The sequence below is a fragment of the Lates calcarifer genome, linkage group LG16_LG22 (assembly GCF_001640805.2).
Source record: "Lates calcarifer isolate ASB-BC8 linkage group LG16_LG22, TLL_Latcal_v3, whole genome shotgun sequence".
Lineage (NCBI taxonomy): Eukaryota > Metazoa > Chordata > Actinopteri > Centropomidae > Lates > Lates calcarifer.
In genome coordinates this window covers 3,267,553-3,289,093 of record NC_066848.1, presented here as the reverse complement: position 1 = coordinate 3,289,093, position 21,541 = coordinate 3,267,553, and the positions used below count along the sequence as shown (strand labels likewise).

The 21,541-nt window shown below is 43.0% G+C and overlaps 1 protein-coding gene across 6 annotated transcripts in view; it reads right to left on the bottom strand.

The window, feature by feature from the left end:
* Positions 1-21,541, bottom strand: part of LOC108885784 (signal-induced proliferation-associated 1-like protein 2) — a 77,059-nt gene that overhangs the window by 19,746 nt on the left and 35,772 nt on the right. For all 6 annotated transcript variants that reach the window (XM_018680249.2, XM_051076493.1, XM_051076495.1 and 3 more), the window contains exons 5-10: positions 17,644-17,818; positions 17,341-17,444; positions 15,882-16,039; positions 14,661-15,237; positions 8,793-9,067; positions 2,824-3,078 (exon numbers count right to left, since the gene is read on the bottom strand). In XM_018680249.2, the coding sequence (XP_018535765.1) occupies positions 2,824-3,078; positions 8,793-9,067; positions 14,661-15,237; positions 15,882-16,039; positions 17,341-17,444; positions 17,644-17,818 (1,544 nt within the window). The remainder of the gene's footprint in view (positions 1-2,823; positions 3,079-8,792; positions 9,068-14,660; positions 15,238-15,881; positions 16,040-17,340; positions 17,445-17,643; positions 17,819-21,541) is intronic.

The window sequence follows — 21,541 nt, the reverse complement described above, 5'->3', positions numbered from 1 at the left end:
TAAGAAAATGTCAGAACTGTCAGCGAAGGAGAAGGTGTCTTGTTCTCCAAAGACAAACAGAAAAAGAGATTAGTTATGGTAATAAGCTTCACTGAGGAATCCAGATGGCGAATCCCCGAGAGTGAAGGCAGAGGTGGCTTCTGAATGTAAGAGGATGCTTGAGATTTCTGCAAAGAAACACAAACTTGACTCTGCTCCTGAACTATCCACTCACATGTGATCTGTTCATAAAGTTTAGTCATTTACCTCCTTTGACTTTGCCTGTTATCTCAGCTCAACCTCCTCTATTTCACTGTCTTCCAATAAGCCCTGACCTGACTTAATATCTTGAGACAAGAGGTTTCTTTGCTTACTTTCGCCTGGCCAGTGAAAACTTGCGGAGTACGGTCTGGAGTGAAAAATAAACACTGGATTCAAGTTATGTCTGCTGCCCAGAGGCCTTCCTTTTAACACCAAATACACCAAAGTAGGTTAGATGACCAGATGGAAAGAAGACTGCAATAACATAGGCAGGATGGCTTTCACATTAAGTCTCCAGTCTCTCGCTGCAAATTCTATACTGTTCATATCTGCTGCTTCTTCTTTTTGTGCTTATATATTTGTTTATAAAGGACTGGGTCTTTATTAATTTGATTCCTCACATGCATAAAGCAACATCCAAAGACAGGGAATGTGCAGATAAATCTAACAAAAACAATCCAGTGGAACCTTATAATTCCAAAATCACGATATAAATGTCCATCCAGAAGCTGACAAATTCTTTGCATCAGCCCTTTCTGCTTTGTCATCAGGTTCCTTTGTTTAGACCTCCATGGGAAACTCACTAAACTGTCAGTAACTCAATCGCGGCACACATCATCGAGCGCTTTGGCCAGATCACTACATTTCCTCCTTGGCTGAAGTGTTAGTCTCCTCGGCCGGGTCCAGGCACTTTAACGTAAAACAGCAGCAGCTGCTTTTTGTTCTCCTTTTCCTCCATTGACATAATGTAAAGTTCTTGAGTGGGGGGAAGGGGGGGAGGAGGGTTTCTGAATGTCATTTTTCTCTCTGCACTGAAATAACATTTAAGGCTGCAGAGATTAGCGGTCAGTCTCAGTTGGCTGCATAGTAGGTGTCATATTTTACAGTGCCAAATCTGGATTCTGCTCTAAGAGGATGGGATGAGGCTTTATCTGAGCAATAAAGACTCATATGTGTCCTATAGACCAGTGGGTGCCGATTTTCTTTGCCAGACATCCCCCACAGCCCTGACAGACACCTGACACCTGCCATATTCTAAATATATCACATGAGTGTCATTGTTTATGTTGCTTTAACACAAACTGTTTTGACTTTTTATCCATAATTCTGCTTCTGTTATCGATTTCTTGGCTAACGATTTCAGTGTTTTTCTGTTAATTTAACCGTCTATTTCACCTTTTGTGAATTATTTTTAGCCATCTATTCACTGTCAGTTGTTCATCCATTACTTTTAGTTCTCTATTTCAATCTTTTATCAGTTCATTTTAACAGTTTAGACTTCTCTGCTTGTTAGATAGTTTTCATGCCTTTTCAATTACGGCACATAATGTGCTGGTTGAAAGCAACGGCTATAAACTATTTACTTTCCCTTCTCTAAAGTAACCACTACATGTGTAAGCTACATGCATATGTTACATGCTAACTTTTTTGTTTTTTAATCAATTAAGCTTCATGTTTATTCATTTTTCTAGAGTATGAGACTGTAATAATATTCTCCCTCCCTCCCTCCCTTCTACCCTCTTCAGTCTATGACTCCTTCATCCCCCCTCCTCCACTCCCGCTCCCTCTGGGGTGCTACATATCGTGGTCCAGGAAGAGCACTCTCTTTGTTTCTGTAGTAATTGGATGAGATGAGCTGAGCCGTGTCAGTGTCCCCATCACCTCCTCCTCGGCAGGGTGCAGGAAGAGGGAGGGAGAGAGAGAAAGAAAAGGAGCGAAGGAGAATGGAGTGCTCCCACCGCCAGGAGCTCTGATTAGGCAGAGAAGGCGGCCATTATCCCAGTATAGTCAGTACAGGCAACACCAGGGGGGGTCGGTGTGACACACTGGAAAGGTTATCATGACTGCAGGGGTTTCATTAGAACGAACAAATCACTACTTTACATGGCTCAATGGAGATGTCCAAAAGAAACACCGCCTAGGACAGGAACAAAGTCTGAGTGTGGCCTTATCATCCAAAGGGAGATGAAAGAGAGGCCGTGAATTCATTGGACTAAAATGTCCCATTTATATATATGCAAATAACTGAACAAAATAACAGCCGCTCAAAGTGTTACTGTGGCTCTTTTCTAAATGAGAAAGGCTGAGAGTTCAAAGATTTGATCTCAAAAAGGATTGGATCTTTTGTGCATCATGACGTTTGATCGCAGGCTTTGTTCTGCCTGGCTTTCTGAAAAACCTTGAATAGAAAGCTTGACTTCCAAAAATGTCTTAAAAGCATTAATATCTTAATTAGTTTTGTTCAATTTTTGCAATCACTGTAAATAATGTTGCTGCGATCTTATCTTAATGTGAGATTTTCAGTCTCATAAAAGATAAAAAATGAAAGTTTTTAGTTTCTAGCTGAATAAGATGTGACATTTCTTTCATGATGTAAATTCACAGTCTTTTATAGTCTGGCGATATCGTTTCTGATGCAACGTTGGCGTCACCACATCACTCTAAACAAGGCATCACCTTTACCAACTAAATTATAGTTCTCTGCTGTTGTTTTTAACCTGTCTGGTAAGGAGTGGGAGTTTTCTTGATTTCATATAAACAGCTCTGGGCAGAGGAAAACAAGTGAGAGGAAAAACAGTTCACCTGGATCCATCGGGCAACTTCCTGTCAAAGGAGGTGCTTCGTGGAATCGCTGCCTGATGCTGCTGGAGGATCTGCTGGCACTGCAGCCGATCGGGGCCCTGCGTGGGCGAGCCTCGGGACAGAGGCTGACCACCAGCTGTGGGCACCCGATGCCAGGTGGTGTTTCTCCTGAAGGGTGTCTTGTACTCGCAGGGCGTGCCCTCGCTGTCGACCTTGTACTCCACCATGGGTATGCGGTAGAGCTCGGAGCAGCCCCTGAGAAGGAGGGGTGCAGGATGGGAGAGGAGACAGAGGTTAAAGGTCAGCAATGAGAGATGAAAAGGCAGCAGTAACAGCCTAGTTTAATGGCAGGTATCTAAACTCTCAGCTCACATCTTAATCTTACAGTTGTCCTTTTGAATAGTACCAGTAATTACAATGGGGAACACAGTAGATTAATCTGGGACCAAAGCAATTTGATGTAATGTAATCCATTAGGTTACAGTTTCACATTAATCCACAATTATTACCTCAGCCGTGTGTATATATCTATAATTAATTTTAAAATTACAATTCAGTATTTATGTTCAAATGAATCATAAGAACGAGAAGAATTTAATAGCTCATTATCAGTCATAATTATTGCATTAATCCACATACCCTGTGATTATTGGTAATGCAATAACATTATGCTTTTACATTGCATTACATTACATGTTTTATTATGGTTTCAGTCCATTAAATTGACAATTCAGTAACATTTTGCTGTTGCATTACCAAGCTTGTGCGTTATAACTGTATAAAACTGATGTCCCTGATGTCTACAGTAAAAAAAAAAAAAAAAATGGGGAGGGGGGGGGGTCCTCTCTGTTGCCATGACGACACCAAAACACACTAATGCTGTCAGAAATATTTAGCCAGAGGCAGACATCTAGATATAGCGTACATGGACAACAATAAACACACACACAGGGACACGCAGACATTTGAATGTGCACACTGAGGGTTCACAAGCACATCAGAGATACTTAGAAAACAGCAGCCTGTTTTAACAGAACCGAAAGTCTCAGCTTGCCACTTGATCAAAAATAGGTCTCCTCTGAGCAGGAGGCTTTTCCTCTGTCCATCTCCATCCCATTACTGCTAACAACACTGAAGATCTCTGGGATGGACGAAGCCTGTGATGCCATTTCATGCAACATTAATCTTTGGGGCTGGGATGGAGGATTGGTGTGTATGTTTGGAGGGACGTCAGGGGGGGGGTTACAGGATGGTGGGTCGGGGTTAAACAGCCTGGGCGCTCTGCTAGCTCTCCAAAAGCATCTCAAGCATGACCCTAATGATTACACTGCCCTCCCCCTCCAAAGTCGATTTTCCGGGATCCACTGGTGGGGAGTTAGGGGGTTGGGGGGCTGTGTATACTTTGCTGTGGTCCTACATGTACACACAGCGGGGCTTGAGGAGGGTGCGCTGGCTGATTGCAAAGGCTGCGGTGGAGGGGGCGAGTAATCCCTCTCAGAGAGACCCTTTCATCAAACTGGGCCATGGGTGGCTGGGCTGTTTACAGCCAGCTTCCCACCAGAGCTGTGGGTGTTACAAGATCTAACTAGAAGATCATCCTTCACTTGTCACATGTCTCTCACATCTGGTCAATGCCAGGCTGGCCTCATCTGTGATGAAGGGCTGTCAATGAAATGCTCTACATCTTCCACATCTCACAGTTTACATAATTCATCTGCTGTATGTCGGCAGCATGCATCACTGGTCTGATATATGGGACAGTGAGAGTAATGAGTGGCATTACAGCCACGTTTGTACATGTGAAAGGAATTAATCTTGTTGGGTGAAGCTAATGTATATACAGCTGAGCTCATAGACAAGCGATTTAACAGGTAGAATCATTATCCCATTACAATCGTTCCCCCTGAGATCTTCAAAGAAAAGGTGTCAGAAGAAAAGGATTCTAACAAGAGTGTGAAATCCTCGACTGATGGTCAATTGGTTTTGTAACAAGGCTGCTAACCAACTTATCACCTTGATTAACTGTGTGTGTGTGTGTGTGTGTGTGGTCATGCCAGGTTGCCACACATCATTAGTCCCTGCGCAGGCTAAACCTAGCTAACAGGTTGTCAACAGGAAAGGTCTCAGCCGTTGTCTCTTGCTGTGCTTTTTGCACCAGAACGACAAAGAGCTGACAGAGTAAATTTCTCTTATGATCCTAATATTCCTCCTCCACAGCGCCCTGTAAGGTCTGCTGGAAGTGGAAACGCCCATCGTATTAGCTTGATGTATGTGGAATGTGCTTCTTGTTTGTAATGTATAGGGGGGAACTCTCTGTGTATAAATCATGGAGGAACAGCAGGAAACCAGTGTTTGGTCAACGGGTAAACCTGAGCTGGAGGCTGGTGCTGGACGAGAGGCTGTCACACACAACCAGCCCAGCCATAAGGAGAGGAGAGAAATAATACTGTCTGCTTCCTCTTGATTCCACCAAGAAGTGCTGCTCCACACTTCCAGCTTAATGTGAGGGGCTATAAATTACACCACAATGGCCTACATAAGCTTGTAGAGCAGGAGAACATCCACAACTTAAAACTAACATCCAGTCAACTAAAAACACAGCTATGTCTGACGTATCGGAGGAAATAATTTGACAACACAATCGCCACAACTTGACGTAACGTTACTAAAATAACATCATTGCTCACTTCCAGGTAAATAAGAGTGCAGCTCAGTTATTGGCCTGTCAGAGGTGAACAATCAGCTCCTTCAGCCATTGGCTCTTAACGAATTACAATAGATCAGTGTGACAACAGGACCTTAGACCTGAGTCAGAGAGCTGTCACTCTAATGACATGGCGGGCGACTGAGGGACATGCTAATCCATTCCCACAGTCAGAGTCCATGTCACAGCAAAGAGCCACAGAGGTTGAGACCTCCACCAGCCCTTTGCAGACCGTTGTCAAGAGGTTCATTAAATAAGGTGTGCTCAAATGTGTGTAGGTTAAAAAAAGAAAGAAAGAAAGAAGAAAAGAGCGTTTCTTTGCAAACTGATCTAAAGGAAAAGAATGTGTGGGGGGGATTAAGGCTGAGCAATTTGTGATGCAGGTTCTCTGGGTTTTGGTTTAGCGGCGCTCTCTTTCACAGGGTGTCGGCATGGGAAGTGAGAAATCCGGCTTAACTTCGGTCCAGATGAGAATCCATGATGACAAGTCTGATGACACTTCAAAGGAAAGGTCACAAGTGGCCCTCTGAATGTCACAGGCAATACTCATTATCAGCAGGGGTCTGGTGCAGGTTGAACCCACTTAATTTCAGGTTACCCACAATCTCAAACATAAATCTTTGTGATAAAAACCTTAAATGTACAACATGTTAAAACACTTGAAAGAATGATACAGTTGCTTTTTGTTTCGGTTATGGTTTGTGCGTCTTGTAGTAATCATCTCTTTTAGTCCATAATGTACTGATCCTTTTGTTTACTCTAACATCTCTGATGACCATATACCAAAACATACAATCACCGCCATGTTCTGTACATCGCATTCCTGTTTCAAAGACTAATCTTTTTCATCTTTTTCTCATTAGTTTGATCCAAGGCTAACATGTTGAACTTGTTTAAAGCTTTCCAGAGTGATGATGGAAAAGCCCCTGGTATTGCACTGGGCTAAAACCACATCCTGCCTCCAGTGTAAATAAATACAGTACTAGGTAAGGCTAATATTAGAGCCATATCTCCTCTGGCTTCAGACTGAGCGGGGTAAAACCGTTTAAGGCAAAAACAGCTTCAGGAGGTTTGCCACAAAACAGTGCTACACAGTGGTCTAAATGCTCCTTTTTCAGTCACTTCACTCAGCCAAATGACACCATCCGTCCTCAAAGAATCTGGAGGAATCACACAGTTAATAAATAATTGTCTGAGTATTTAAAAACAGTAAAGAGGAAACACTCTCTGTCTAGGTCCAACATGTGCTTATAAAAACATTTTTTACTTGTCATAGTAGCAGTGTGGAGCCAGGGTACATTGTCTGGAGGTCATGAGACTCTTGTCCATTGTTGTTAGACTAACCCCCTCTCTCTGGCCACAGGGGACTGACTGGGGCCTTCGGGCCCCTGCTGAATTCCTTTCCTTTGAGATAATAGTGGAGAAACTGGAGCACTTATTGTTGACTGCAACACTTAAGCAACTCAAAAGATGCAGCAGCGAAAAGAGTTGAGGGCCCTTGAGATTCTTCACCTGACCTCTCACCTCTCGATTTGTCGGAGCCTTGGGAGAAAATTCACAGGACCCGAGATGAAGCCCTTTGGTTCTCATGGGACGGCGATGAGAAACTATTTCAGTAAGACGGAGAAATCTCCCAGTAGATCTAAGCAGCACTGACCAGTATGGTCTTGTACTGTAATACCAACTAATCTGCCATGTGCATCTGTTAGTAAACGCCATATATGGGTCAAACTCAGCCTGCAATGCATCATACCACCCATTAAGGACATACAGGATGATATAATGCATACTTCTGCTACTACTTGTGTATTTTCAAAACATCTCTTATTGGCTGTCTAAAGTACCTCAACAGGCTTCAGTGGTGTCACTCAAACCAAGCCAGATGTCTTCCACTGGCACAGACACCATGCCAAAAGATCCATTTACCGAATCCTCCATCCTGTGACCACATCTCCAGAGAGCGAGACACGCGTTTGTCGACACAGAACCAGTTTTGGAAGATGTTTGTTTTGTCTGCTTTCTGCTTCCCTGAACTGCGATTATGATTGTATCATCATGTATCATCACAGATCGTGGTAAGAGGATTAGACGTCGGTTCTGCCAGAGAGGCTGCTGTGTTGGATTCACAGACGAGGCATGTTAGCCCACCATCTGGGGGAGCAAATATGTTACTCCTCTGTTGCCAGACCAGAACGCAAAGTTGAAAAGCAGCTAAACATGTGACTACTATCCAGTCTTTGACACACATATACACACAGCTGTTTAAGATCATTTTCATTCAGAATATTTATTCTATTCATCTGTTTAGAAAAGGGTTAACTAATAAACAAACAGAATATATATACATTGCAATTCATTAATTGTTGTCGCCCACAGGATTTTAATTTTAGCAATTAGCTAATAACATAAGCATTAGCAGCAACGTTGCAAAAAGAAAATATGATTAAGGTATTCTCTCTGCACACTTCTGAATGTGGTTATCTGTGAGAAAGTGGAGACAGCATTTGCTGCTACACAAATCTGTCAGCCTGAAGCAAAACAAAGATGTTGAAAATGTGAGTGTGAAAGAGTGATGGGTATGATTTCACAGGACTGTCTGTGTCTCGCAGACAAAACAAGCAGATGTGCTCTCAGAACAAGCATTCTACACAGACCTTCATCTCTTCCTGTCACAAAAGATCGTTTGAAATATGCTTCTCTCTTTTCATTACGGGGACGATGGAGTCTCCCTATGGGTGTGTGTCCCTAAAAAGCCAAACACTCCCATCCTAATTGCTGAATAGAAGATTGGGTGAGGTTGGAAAAAAGCAATCTGCAAATGTGAGCTGTCAGACAAAGGCAGCGAGAGTTGAGCCATTAATCAAAATGCTCCTCTCATTATCATTAGTGAGAAACGCTGACTGTCCGTGTCTGCGTGACTCTACAGCCCTGCTGGAGCTTTCTCTCGCAACAAAGCCACATCAATACAAAGAGAGTCTCCTCTCCAGAGAAATCAGCAGAGAACAACATCAACCCTGGTGCAACAAAAACTGGATGTAAGCATTTCTTTATGCTAATCATCTCAAATATAAGAGCAAATGTCAAGCTAATTTGCCCCAGCTGCATGGAAAAATGAGAAAAATAAATTTCTACTGTTGCGACTTCATACATTTTTGAGGAGCACCTGCTTCTCTGCCTCACTAACCACAGTGCAACAGCCTGAATTCAGCGACAAGAGGAAGTCTGCAAGTTCGGTAAGGATCTTTAGAAAACGGGGAGGAATTACCTTCGTGGGGTGCCGTCTTCATGAGGCTGGATTATGACCACTTTGACAGTGACGGAGGTGCGCAGCAGGTCAATCATTTGCTCATGGGTGAGAGTAGCGACAGCCACTTTGCAGATCTCCACCAGTCGGCTGCCCTGCCTCAGCCCTGCCTTCCAGGCAAAGCCAAAGGGCTCCACGTCGGCCACGATGCCCTCGAAGTTGACGTGGAAACCGAGCTGTCCGAGGCCATTCCGACGCAAAGTCATCTCTGATGTCTCACAGCCTCTGGTGGTGATCTGGTAACAAAACAAAATCAATTTGTTTATCATCTACATTAAAACAATACACAAGTTTTGTCTTGGTTGCATTGATAAAGAGAGCAGGACTTTAAATACACATTAAAATGGGCAGTAGACTGTACGCAGTCACACTGAGAAAAAAGAAAGCAAGCACGAGATGGACAGAGAAAGACTGGAAGTTGAGTGATCTTAATATCCCTTAATAAGAGCTTTCTAAGCTAATACAGTATATTTAAAAAGTAGCCTTCAACAGTGTCGAGTTTTATTCTTATAGATGTGTGTTCACAAGCAACACATGAGCACACACATAGAGAATACTATTAGAGCATTTGAAGCAGAGTATAAATCCTCTCCTCAGGCTGGAGTGCACGAGCATGTTTGTTTGGCTAATTCAAAGAACCCTTCAAAATGGAAGTTAATAAGAGGGTACATCACAGAGCTAAGTGATTCAGCCCAAAAGCTGCACAGAGACAGCTAAAAACACACATGCTCTGCGCACACAAACACACACCTGTCTCTATGGACACTAACTACAGTAGCTCTGTGGCTGCTGCATGGGGAATTAGGATCTAATTGGCCCCTGATACACAGACTTGTCCACAGAGCTGAGTCTATTAGTCAGAGTTAATGACTAGGAAGGACTTTGGAGCGCAACGTTTGTACAGAAAACACATAATCTGCATCAACTGGCAGCTGATGAACACACTTTGTTTGTATCCAGCGTGAAAACATGATCTCCCTCACCCCTTTTTCTCAGTTCTGTAGACTGTGGCCACAGATTTGAGACTTCACCCGTGGGTACTCAGTGGATAGGCTCTGCATGCACAGCGGTTGCGTGCTTGGATGAAGCTTAAAGTAGGTTCTTGTCAAATCGTGCACTTGCATGCAAAATAAGTTGCTCACTTTGCTCAGCAGTGGCCTAATCCTCTGCTTTAATGCAGTTCAGGTTCATCTGAAGTTCAGACATCGCTGTAGCTTCAGCAGCAACATTTAAGTGAAGCACAAGAGATAAAAACATGCAACTGTAGCTAACTTTGGTCACCTTGATGACCATGTACTGGACAGTTTTCTTGTGACAACCGCTGGGAAAAAAAACCCCTCACACTGCATCCAATGAGTTTTAATCACCCATCAGATTAGTCTTGGTTCAGTTGTGGGTGACTGCCTCTATTTACCTCAGAGTGGCAGCTGGCTTCAGGGACACATTAACTCAGACTATGGCCTGTCAACACTCCAACAGATTCTCACACTGGCAGAAATCCTACCCCGCTGTGTGAGAGGGGACCCGAGACAAACACGGTGGACTGTCACGCATTGATTCCTAATAAGGCACAACCCTATAACTTTATTAACTTTAGAAAAAACTCATCCTCTCATTAGTTAAATCACAGTCTCAACCTCATTTCACAATAATTACTGACCCAAAAATTCAGTTTTCAAAGAGAGATAAAAACCAGAGGAGAACTTCAGTTAGATGACCCACAAACTAAACAATCATTCTGCATTAAAACATCAAGGGCAAAAGAAATTGGAAATGTGAAGTCCAAAAGCTCTCTGGGGGCAAAGCCTGGAAGTAAATGGCCTGTGTATGAGGAAGACATTGGTCTGGGTATTAGGGACCATGAATCAAACTGCCCTTTGTCAGAAATTCATTAGGCCTAAATAATGGCTTTCTAAATGCCTTCATCAGGGCCCTTTATTCAGTCCAAGCACAAAATTAATGTGTCCAGGTTCTCCTACGAATGGCCCGAATCCATAATGGCTGTATGCAACAGGACACTCATTATCTCACAGGAGAGGATTTATGGCCTGTAAAGTTATTTTGATTGGGATGGTGACATGTGTTGGCGTCCCGCTGACCAAAACATCACCGCAAAGAGCCTCGTCATCGGCTCTAATGACTGGTGACATAAAACTTCAACAATGCCCTTAAGAAACAGACAGTGTCAGCTTCAAATCTGTTGTCAAGGAGTGTTGCTGGCATTTATCCTCAGTGAGACGTCTGAGTCAGAAGTAGCTTTGACACTTGTGAAACTGTCTGTACTGGGATATGTCTCAGACTTGACAAAACCTTGTCAATATCAAAATACTTCTAATGGGATACAATTTGCTTAACGGGAGACGAGCAAATTCGTTGCAAATTGTCATTTGGGTCAGCAGTTATCATAAAACCAAAAAATAGTACCAATTACAACAGAAAATTAACCAGCAACTATTTTTATGATTTTTTATCATTTGAGTCATTTATTTAGTATTTCATTACAGATTAATCTGCTGATAGTTTTCTTGATGAATTGAAAATGTCATAAAATTGTGAAAAACGTGATGAATTAAGTGCTTGTTTGATCTGACCAACAGTCTAAATCCAAAGATATTCAGTTTACCATCATATATGACTAAAAGAAAGCATGAAATCATTATATTTGAGAAGTTAGAACCAGAGAATTTTTAATATCTGATGTTAAACTGATCGATTAATTGACTAATTGATTCTGCTATACTTTGTTGTACTCAGACGTTGATGTAAACTGTTCTCAAGAATTTAACATCGTTATAGTTTTGTCTTTTATTTTGCTCGTTGCCTCTTCTGTCACTCTAATCTATGGCACATACTGTCCTTTGTTTTTATTTGTAGCCCTGCTGATGCATACAGTTCACGAACAAAGGCACACACTCACACACACACAAAATGGAGGATACTGTCTGTACTTTGTTCAGGAAACAAAACAAAAAAAACCCCCCAGCATACACGGCACCTGAGCCAAGATGACTTGTCTAATAAACGCCGAACACGCGGCCACCCAACTCAGCAACACCCTGGAGAGCAGGACGTTATCACAAAGCTTTTAACAGTGCTCTCACACTGGGCTCCTCTGTGTGCTACAGTGGGCAATCTGTTCACTCTGGTTCGCATTACATCACAGGTCCGGCAGCCTGTAAATCCCTCCAATGAAACATGATTCGAGTCAACCTCTGGGACATTTAGAAAAACACAGACACCTTTGGGACGAAGTATGCACGGTCAGCTCATGCCCAAATGTGCCGCCTGCTGCTGCTCCACCGTCTGTGTGAGTGATACAAATAGCCACCAACTTCTTAATACTTATTCTGAGCTTCTCCTGTGAAATATCCCTCACAAATCCCGTGGGTAAGTGGACAGTAAATGTGAGGGGAGATTAGCATAGAGAATGAGGAAATGATGTCCTTTGGCTAATCACAAATGCTAATATATCCTGCTCTGTCCTTTCTCATGATGAGCAAAGAAGACACTGAATGACATCCGTGTCCTTTTAAGACTAATTATGGTAAATACTTCTTCGGGATCTTGTGGTTTTTGAAGTGGCTCAGATGTGCAGTACCTTTGTGCTCATCTGCACATTTTATTTTACTCATTATTACTTTTATAAGCTCTTCTGAAAATAGTTCCTTGCAAAATATGATAATAAAAACGAGGTGCAATTATCTCTGCCTATCGTAATCCTCAGAAGAATGAGACTCTTGTTCAGGTTTTTAGCAGGAAATGGATTGTTACTCCCGTGTCGTTGGCTGCACCAATTGATTTACTGGCTGGGGTTTGTTGGAAATTTCGAGACTGTTGATGAGGCTGCCAAAGAGGGACTATGAGGGATAAGTGGATGAGAGTGTGCAGGCAGGCAGACAGAAATAAGGTCATACACAGCTCAGGTTTGGATTTTCGGGATTCAACCTCAATATAATTTAAAGGAAACAAAGGGTTGCCTGATTAGAAGTTCTGTAAACAGATAATGGAAACCAGAAAGGGAAAAACAAGCCTCTGCACCAACACGACGAGTGGAAACAAGGCATCTGATGACAGCATCTGGACAGAGGAGCCAGGTGTTTTGACCTGTTTTTCTTCTCAACTTCACCATCCCTAGACCCTCGTGACCCACAAAACCACACAATGTGACCAGAGCTGCAGCGTTGTACAGATGGCCGAGGCAGACCTACAGAACGGGAATGAGAGGACTTGGACTAAGTGGGTAGCTCTCAATAGGAGTGAAGTAGTCTGAGGCCAAGTGTCCTCTATTCTTAGTCTCTCAGACCCAAAAAATGTGTCTGTGTTTCCTCTCCTCCCCTTCAAAACTGGGTTGGTGTCCTGTTTAAGCTGCCTCCTCCTGTACCTGCATCCAGACAACACAAGAATGGGCCAAAATTACATCATCGCTAATCTTTCAATCCATTAAAATGAACTGTCTGCCGCAGGGAATGGCTCTGGCTTTGGTCTGATGAAAGAGTTGTGATGTTTCATAATGGTTTACCTTGATAAGGAGCAGGACAACATCTGTAAATGTGTGACCTAAACGGTCGACTGTTCACCTCTGCTGATGCTGCGTGATAAGAGAAAGCTAACAACAAGAGGTTCATAATCCTCTCTGGACACTTTCACTTCGCAGTTTCAAGTTACACTCCTGTTCAAAAGAGGACCAGCTGGACAGGAGGGAGAGGTCAGGACAACAAGTGCATTTTGGGTTATTTCTGTAAGCCATACTCTTACAAGACACAGTGAAAGAAACACATGGTAAGAAAATACTATAGCAGGAGCTCAGTGTTGATGCTGAAGCACATGAGACTTGACAGGATGCATATAGGTTAAGCAAGCAACAGTTCCACTTACATAATGATGAAAATAAAATAACAAGGTTTGTGGTGAAGTAGTAAAGCTACAATGGCGAGAGCAACATTTAGAGAATGTATTGTTTCACCACAGAGAGACCGCAACTAAACGAAAGTAAAATGTCTCACTGCACTGTTGACAGCTAAGGCGGCCATTTTCCTGCATATACTATGCAGCTCATGTGTGATTCTGATGATAAACCACTATTCCTTCTTTCATGGGAGTTACTTACAGGTCACTTTTTGGGAAAGATACACAGGGTGAAAACAAACAGGCTCGCTTACAGATGGCACTAAGACTACTATGAAGACGTCTTCGCGCGTTAAGAAAAGGCTGTTTAACAAAGATGAAATAGCAAACAAAATCATTTCCACCAGAGTGACCAAACAGAGCAACAGATGAGGATATACGCAGCACGCATACCAAGGGACAGTCTCACAGTGGCTGTCTCTCTGCTTTTCTTTCATGGTGCACAAAAGCTGTGGCTAAACTGGCAAAGGTGTCATCATTACTTGCCTAATGTTGGTGCTAAAGTTAAGATTGTTTTCAATCTGTCAGTTTGTGTTTGTGTATTAGTGCTAACCTGGGGTGTACCTTGGTCAATTCATTAAAACTTTTTTGACACACCACTGGTTTGACGACTTAAATGTTTTTACTATAATATGCTCATTACATCTAAAATAAATTGGATGTCAAACCAAGATGAAACCCTCAATTAACCACACACAGTGCCAACCGAGAGTGAATTACTCCCTCTGTGAGAGGAATACAATGTTTTAAAACTGATTATCTGTCTTTTGTTCCCTGAAATCTCTTTGTATGGTATGGTTCAAGACTGGCACTGGAGACAGGCAGGAGGTATGCTACAAAGGCTAAGCTAGTCTCCCCCCGTGGTCTAATCCAGCAGACATTAAGACCTCAAAAATGAGAGAGATTAACATAGTCGGGTCTTACCTCTAGTCTTTGCACCATCTCCCTGATGTCTTCTCCACAGTTGTCGTGGGCGGACAGCATGATACACTCCCCACGCTCGTAGAAGATCTTAATGCTCATAATCCCTGAGGTCCACCCAATGACGTCGCGACACGAGCAGTTGAAGACCACATTTTTTGATTCCTCCTCAATGAGGACGATGAACTCGTTGGATATGCCGAGCAAGCAGTCCACGTCCATCGACTGGCCGAAGTCCCGGGCGCGGACGCTCCATGTGATGGCTCCCACGCTGAACAGATGTGCATCCTTCCTGGGTTTCACCTTCTCCTTCTTCTTGGCTCCGAGGGTGATGAAGCTGAATTTGACAGCAGAGTCAATAGTAGCAGTGCTAACAAAGTTCTCTGCCAGGTCCTTCAGGTACTCCTGCCGCGTACGAGTCGCCATGGCTCTGAACTTCTCTGACTTGTGTGCAGCATTTTCTCCATTGATGACCTTGGCGAGCAGGAAGTCCCTGAAAACCGCTGACTTTGGGAAAGTTACAGACTTGGGAATAGGGGGCCCGAAGGGAGGCACGTCTTTAGATCTGGACACAGCCACGCTGGAAAACAGGACGGAATCAATAAATCAGATGTATTGGTGACAGTAAAAAGAAACTAAAAGAAGTGAAGCAGTATTGAACTGTACGTATAATGAGCAGCCATTTGAAGTGTTGAAATTATATGGCTTTCAAGGAAATTATTTCTCGTGGAAAGACTGAGAGGAGCTCAGACTAATCTCGCTCTGTTCAGCAAATGCTATGTTATTAACAAGAGTCGTCTTTGACTTCAGAAACACTCGAGGAGAGAGTCGTAAGTCATAATTTCAAGGTGTCTCTGAAGATAATAACTGTATCATCACTGAACAGATCAAAAGCGCCTCGTGACTCCCGCACATTACTATGAAGTCATGACAGAAACCACAGAAAGCACTCAGCAGGCTATTATTATTATTCTTTCAAATTAAGTGCTCTTAAAAGTTCATGTAGTGCCATTTGGCATCAAGACATTTATGCAAAGCACATCAAAAGATAAACACATTCCCCTAAATTGTCTTGTGGATATTAGTGCACTTACTGGTGAAGTGCGCTAATATTTGGCAGCTTGACCCAATGCCACCATATTCTTTCCTCCTGTTTTTTTGTCTGCCCGAGTAAAACAGCTTTGAGAGAGCCTTGCAGGCTTGGTGCATGCTTGTTCTATTTACCTGTAACAGACGTTATCAGTGCAGGGGTTGTGGACTTTGACGATGACAAACACATGTTGGAAATGGGAGCGGATGTTTTTTGGAGTGAAAGGAAGGGCCCCGGGCTCCTGAAACACTATGGTGACGATATCATTGCCAATATGCCTCTTCCTTAATAACTATAAAAAAGAGGGAGAAACAGAGTTAAATACAAGGAGACAGACATTTCATTATGGGTGGATATAGTTACATAGTTCAAGAGTGCAGGGTTTTAAAAACACATTTATTCTTTTAAATTAAGTTTGGAATTTAAAAAGGAAACTAAGAGTATCTAAGGTTTGCTGAACAAAGGCCTGTGCAGCCTGTAAGAAGGAGGAAGGGAGCAGCTTCATTCTCTCTGGTTTGAAAGCATTCAAGTGTCTCCACAACACAGCTGTGTTAATGTAATATCTGTGGCATCTGTACAAGCACCACAAGCAGGAAACCAAACATTTTGCAGAGCTAACTTGCACTTTTGCTCGCTGACGGAATCATAGCTTCATGTTACGAACCTGAAATGTTCTTTCCAAAATCAGGATAAGAGGCTTTGTGGGTAGAGGAGATATATTCACCTAACCCAATTTAGGCTTTTTGGGTGAGGGAGACATATTCTCCCAAACCCAATTTAGCCTGCTTGTATTGTTGGACTGTGCAGATAGTTAACCTCATTCTCTTGGTGGTATAAAGTTGTCAGTGAGGGTCAGCGAGAGCCCGAAACAAGCAGGATTAGAGGGTACAGAGGTGAATTGGAAAGGATGAAGGGATGAGTGGGACGAGCTCTGCTTGGGCCTGCTGGAAGATTACCACCAGGGATTAAATTAAACTATCCCACTTCATGAAAGGAGGAGAGAAGAAAAGAGAAAGAACACCCTCAAATCCTGCCACTCAGACGCACATGGCAGATCAGGTCCCTGCGGTGTTTCACTGTGGATGCTGCCCCATCCTACACACACACTCACTCACCGCCTCTTTCAGTACATTCACTGTTCATATCTCTGCAGGGTTGTACCCACAGGTTTTATATGGACTCAAACAGTACTTCCATACAAGCGGTGCAGACGGAGATGAACCTCAGTAATCGTGGCTTTATCGGGCCATCGCTCGCCAGTCCACCGCTACATCCACTTAATTCCACTTGTTAGTGCAGACAGACACAGAGACCCATCTAATACCACGTCAGGTCCAGCCCCTGGGGATGCATTTATTAAAATCCTACTATGGGGTACCGTTACCATAGCAATGCTCGTGCTTTCAAGTGATGGGTCATTACAGCGGCAAAATGAGCCTCTGGGGAAGATTGGCAGGAGCCGGGATTGAAGACATCCTAAAAGGAAGCGGCTCAGGGACTTATTACCACCATTAGACACCGGCTCACCACACAGAAAAGCAAACACACTGGCCTGCTGGAAGGGATAGAGCATGAAGAGTAGAGTTTACCAACCTGCTGTCTGTTGTTGGGCGTGTAGGGGAGCATGGTGGACACGTGAAACATCAGCTCGTAGTCCTTATAGGTGGTGTAGAGAGAGTGTGTGCCTGTGGAGTCGGCTGAAACACAGGAAAGGGCAGTGAAGGTCTCAGGCCTCATTACAAAACGCCACTGCATCAGATAAACCAATGATGTCATTGAAACAGAAATCAAGATTAAGATACTGTATATAGCATCTGCACTCGGCAGGATGAGAAATGTGTGGGCTTGCACTTTACGAGTGTTTAGTTTGGTGTGTGTGTGTGTGTTTTATCTTACTCTTGTTATCCAGCTGAGCTCTGTACTTGGTGAAACCTTTGAGGCGCACCCTCTGGCCGAGCAGATCCAAGAACTCCTCTAGTGCCGGTCCAGCGCTCTCGTTGTTGTACATCTCTTCTTCCGTGCTCTGGCCCGCTTTGCAATAAAGCACTCCCACCTTGTGCTGGAAGCTTAGCTGGAAGGAGGAACATACACAGACACTCAGTCAGTAAGTATTCTTTCCTGTAGCTGATATATATCACACGCCACAGTCGTACATACTGTACATTATGCACTCAAAGCATGCGAGTGCCCACTTTCCATCATGTCACAGCTAATGTGAAGGCGTTCATAGCCCTTCTAGGAAAGAGCTGAAATTCCCTTTTGTGAAGCCAGGCTATGAACTCTGAGGAGCTCAGAGCAGAGCATAAATCAGGCCGAGCTAATAGCTGCTACTTAAGAGCAGCTGCAGAGCAACGAGGGAGTGAATTACAGACATATAGCAGGATAGCTTTGGTTTATGGCAAGAAAACTGCCAGCAACAGCATTTTAATCCTCTCTAAAAAAGAACTCCTTCAGCAAAGTCTTAAATGTAGCAGTGAAATACTGGTAGGAAGCCCTGAATGGCAACAACACTGATCTCCCAAAATCCTAATAATACTCTTGATTCAGTCAACAAAGAGCGCTTCAGTAAAGATAAATGTCTTATTCACAAAGAGAAATATTCATACACAGAGACAGGCCAGTCAAATCTCACAGGTTTTCACTGGGAGCGTTAATATTATCCAGAAATGACAGGTCTGATATGAACTTATCTCACGAAGAGACAGGAAGAAATAAAACATCCGGAGTGATTCTACTTGCACGCTGAGAGCAGGAGCCCTCTCCACCAACATGAATTTTTTATTTATGGCATTTATAGCTTATAGCTCCCTGATGCTGGCCAAGAAAGAGAGTCAAAGGAGAAAAAAATAGATGGAAAAAAAGCCCCCTGCTTCTGGCACCTGTTGCCCAATATTCACAGCTGAGGACAGCACCTTGATCTTGACCCGAGGTCAATATGGCAAGATGAAAAAGGGTTTCTCTCTATGTGAACGTCAGTGAATGATCTATATACTGAAACAAATTGGAATTGTCTTTTTCCTCCGTTACAGGTTATCAGTTCCCGGTGTGCTCCTGACACTGTTGTCATGGTGACTTCCTCTCTCAGGCAGTCTGCTCTGCACTAAAGCTCCTGCGGTGACGGAAAGCTATTATACCATCAAGCCCAGTGGAAATGGCATGATGTGCAGTGATGTGGTCTTCTATTTTTTTATCCTGCATTATATGGGCTCACTTAACCTCCTGCTCCTCTTAACAGACTGGCCCATGGCAAGGACAATCACATTGCCCTTTGGTGTGAATTTGTCGCTGCCTAAAAAGTGCAAGCACATCAGGGCGCATAACACATATACAGATGAGTAATGCTCCTGAGGTGAGGCTCATTGTGTAACCGGCTCTGATGTCTTTTTTTGGTGGTGTCAGCTTCTGATAAGGTAGAGCAGCCTTTTAAAGAAAAGAAGAAGCTGCATCCCATTTAATGGAGCTGTGATTAACTAAAATCTGAGTGCAAGTTGCTAGAAAGCAGTAATTTTGTCTCTCTTTATTTATCTTTTTCACCTAATGTCTCCCCCACCCCTCTTCTCTATCCATCCGGTGCTGCAGGGCAACAAAAACTGGTCGTCCCCTCTCCTCTTTCACAAAACAACCCAAAATAAATGCAGTGATGGAAAGATACTTAATGAGCGGAGAGAGAAATGAGGACAGTTTTCCCCCTGGAGAGAGCAGAGACGCACCTGAGGGACACAGCAGCGTCAAAACACAACACACAACATCACCATGACATCTGTCCACACTGCAGTGTCCGGATGCAGCAAAATCCAAAACATGGCTCCCAAATCCTGACTACAATCGTCACGCACCATTACACACAAAAATCTACTGCTGTTTTTGGGGCAGAAGCGAGAGCTTAAAAGGAAGTGGGGAGTAAATGTAGGGGAAAAAATTCTGGTCACTTCATAATTTCACCAAGCTAATCTTCAAGTTTCAATATCATGACAGGGGACTGATTTACATAAGGGAGAGGTGATTTCTACACCGCAATAACTGCCTCGGTGGGTGGTAGATTACTCTCTTGAACTCGCGGAACAAATCTTACTTAAAGCTGAATTATACTTTAGAGTTGAGCTGGTGCTGTGGGCATCAGGAGTGATTTATAGTTCTGCAAAGGCTTCACCTGTTCACCACTGTAGGACCACTGCAAATCTTAAAAAGCAGTGTTAGTAATTGAGAAATGTCGTGCGTTTATTCTCATTGCTCTTACAGCTTTCTAGGTTAGAAAAGGGTAATTTGTTTGGTATTATTAAGAAGGGATTTGTAGCCTTTCTCTGACCTCCCTGATGTTGTCTTCACTATCATCAAACATTATTATTTGTAGTTATATTTTCTAGAGGCCATGGAGACACCACCAGGCGAAGCTTTATCTTGTTCACATCCTTTCTTTTATTATCAAGTATTATAAATTAAAGCTGAAAATGACATTTTTAATTTTGAACCTGATGCAGCTGATAAACTCCTTTTATTAAACAAGAATCCTTCCATTTTCCAGATTTTAGTCTTTAGATGGAAACAACAGATACATGTTTTACATCGTTGGCTTTCTTAGAAAAATGTATCATTTCTGATTTTTATCACCTGAAATCACATCTTAAAATCTGATTAACTGCCTAATGCCTTCTCCAGTCCATCTGCACACAGTTCACTATGATCTACAATGCGATCCAAAATACATTCACATATGCTCTGTTCTCCTCTTACATCCTGGGCCATTACAGCAGACTCTACAACACTGCTTTCAGGGATATTCTTTCTGCAGAACTGATCATGAGGATATTGTGAAGGCTGTCTTGCTCCAGGATACTCTTGCTCGCCCAGACGCGGTTTCTGTTCACAGCAAAAAGAAGCCTTTTCACACACATACACACACTCAAGTACACACAACAGAGGGCTAGATAAAGCTCTCTACATGCGGTGGAAGAAAATCATGCACTAAAACAAAACAAAACAAGCCTGGCAGACCACTCAAGGCTAGTTCTTCCTGTCCAACTTTAGCTTCCTCACATAAACACATTACAGGGGCGGTGGAAGTCTAGCTTGGTTAAGAAGTAGATTACGGGGGTGCTTGACATATTAAACATTTGCACGGCAAGCATAACATTAATGATTAAAACAGGGGTGTATAAAAATACTGATGTCCAAATATAAAACTGGCCTCCACCGGGCATTTGGTTTGAGGTCTGTGAGGAGGAGTGCCAGTTGGAAGAGCTTTAAGCCCCACTTAGCCTGGGCTCTCCTCCTCTCAAAGTAGTTTCTTACATTACTTTATTCCCCCCATGTGTCAGTTTTCAGTATGTATCTGCAGACAGTCTCTCATAGCAAAGGCATGAGGACTTGTATGGCAGGTGAACAAACTCCCGTTATCAGCTCCTTGAGATCTGGCAGGAAAAACTTCCTAGAGCATTTACTTACAAAGTTACTTTGTGATAACTGGATACACAATGCCTGTCATCGTCTTAAGTGCATTTAACTGGCTTTAGAGAGGACACTACACTGCTCTTGTTTGTGTGTGTAGCAAAATCTTCATATACAAGAGGGACATGGCTGCCACTTTCTATTATAAGAGTCTTTCCCCTGTCAATTGGAAGGACGGGCTCATGCTAACACAAGTAATTACACTAATAAGCAGCCAATTCTCTGATAATATGACAAGCAGTATAGCACTAGCTAGGACACCCACCCTCCCCACCCCAACGCTTCTTTCCATCTTGCAGTTTCATTAGATGAGAAAATAAAGGCCTTAAGATCACACAATGAATCCATC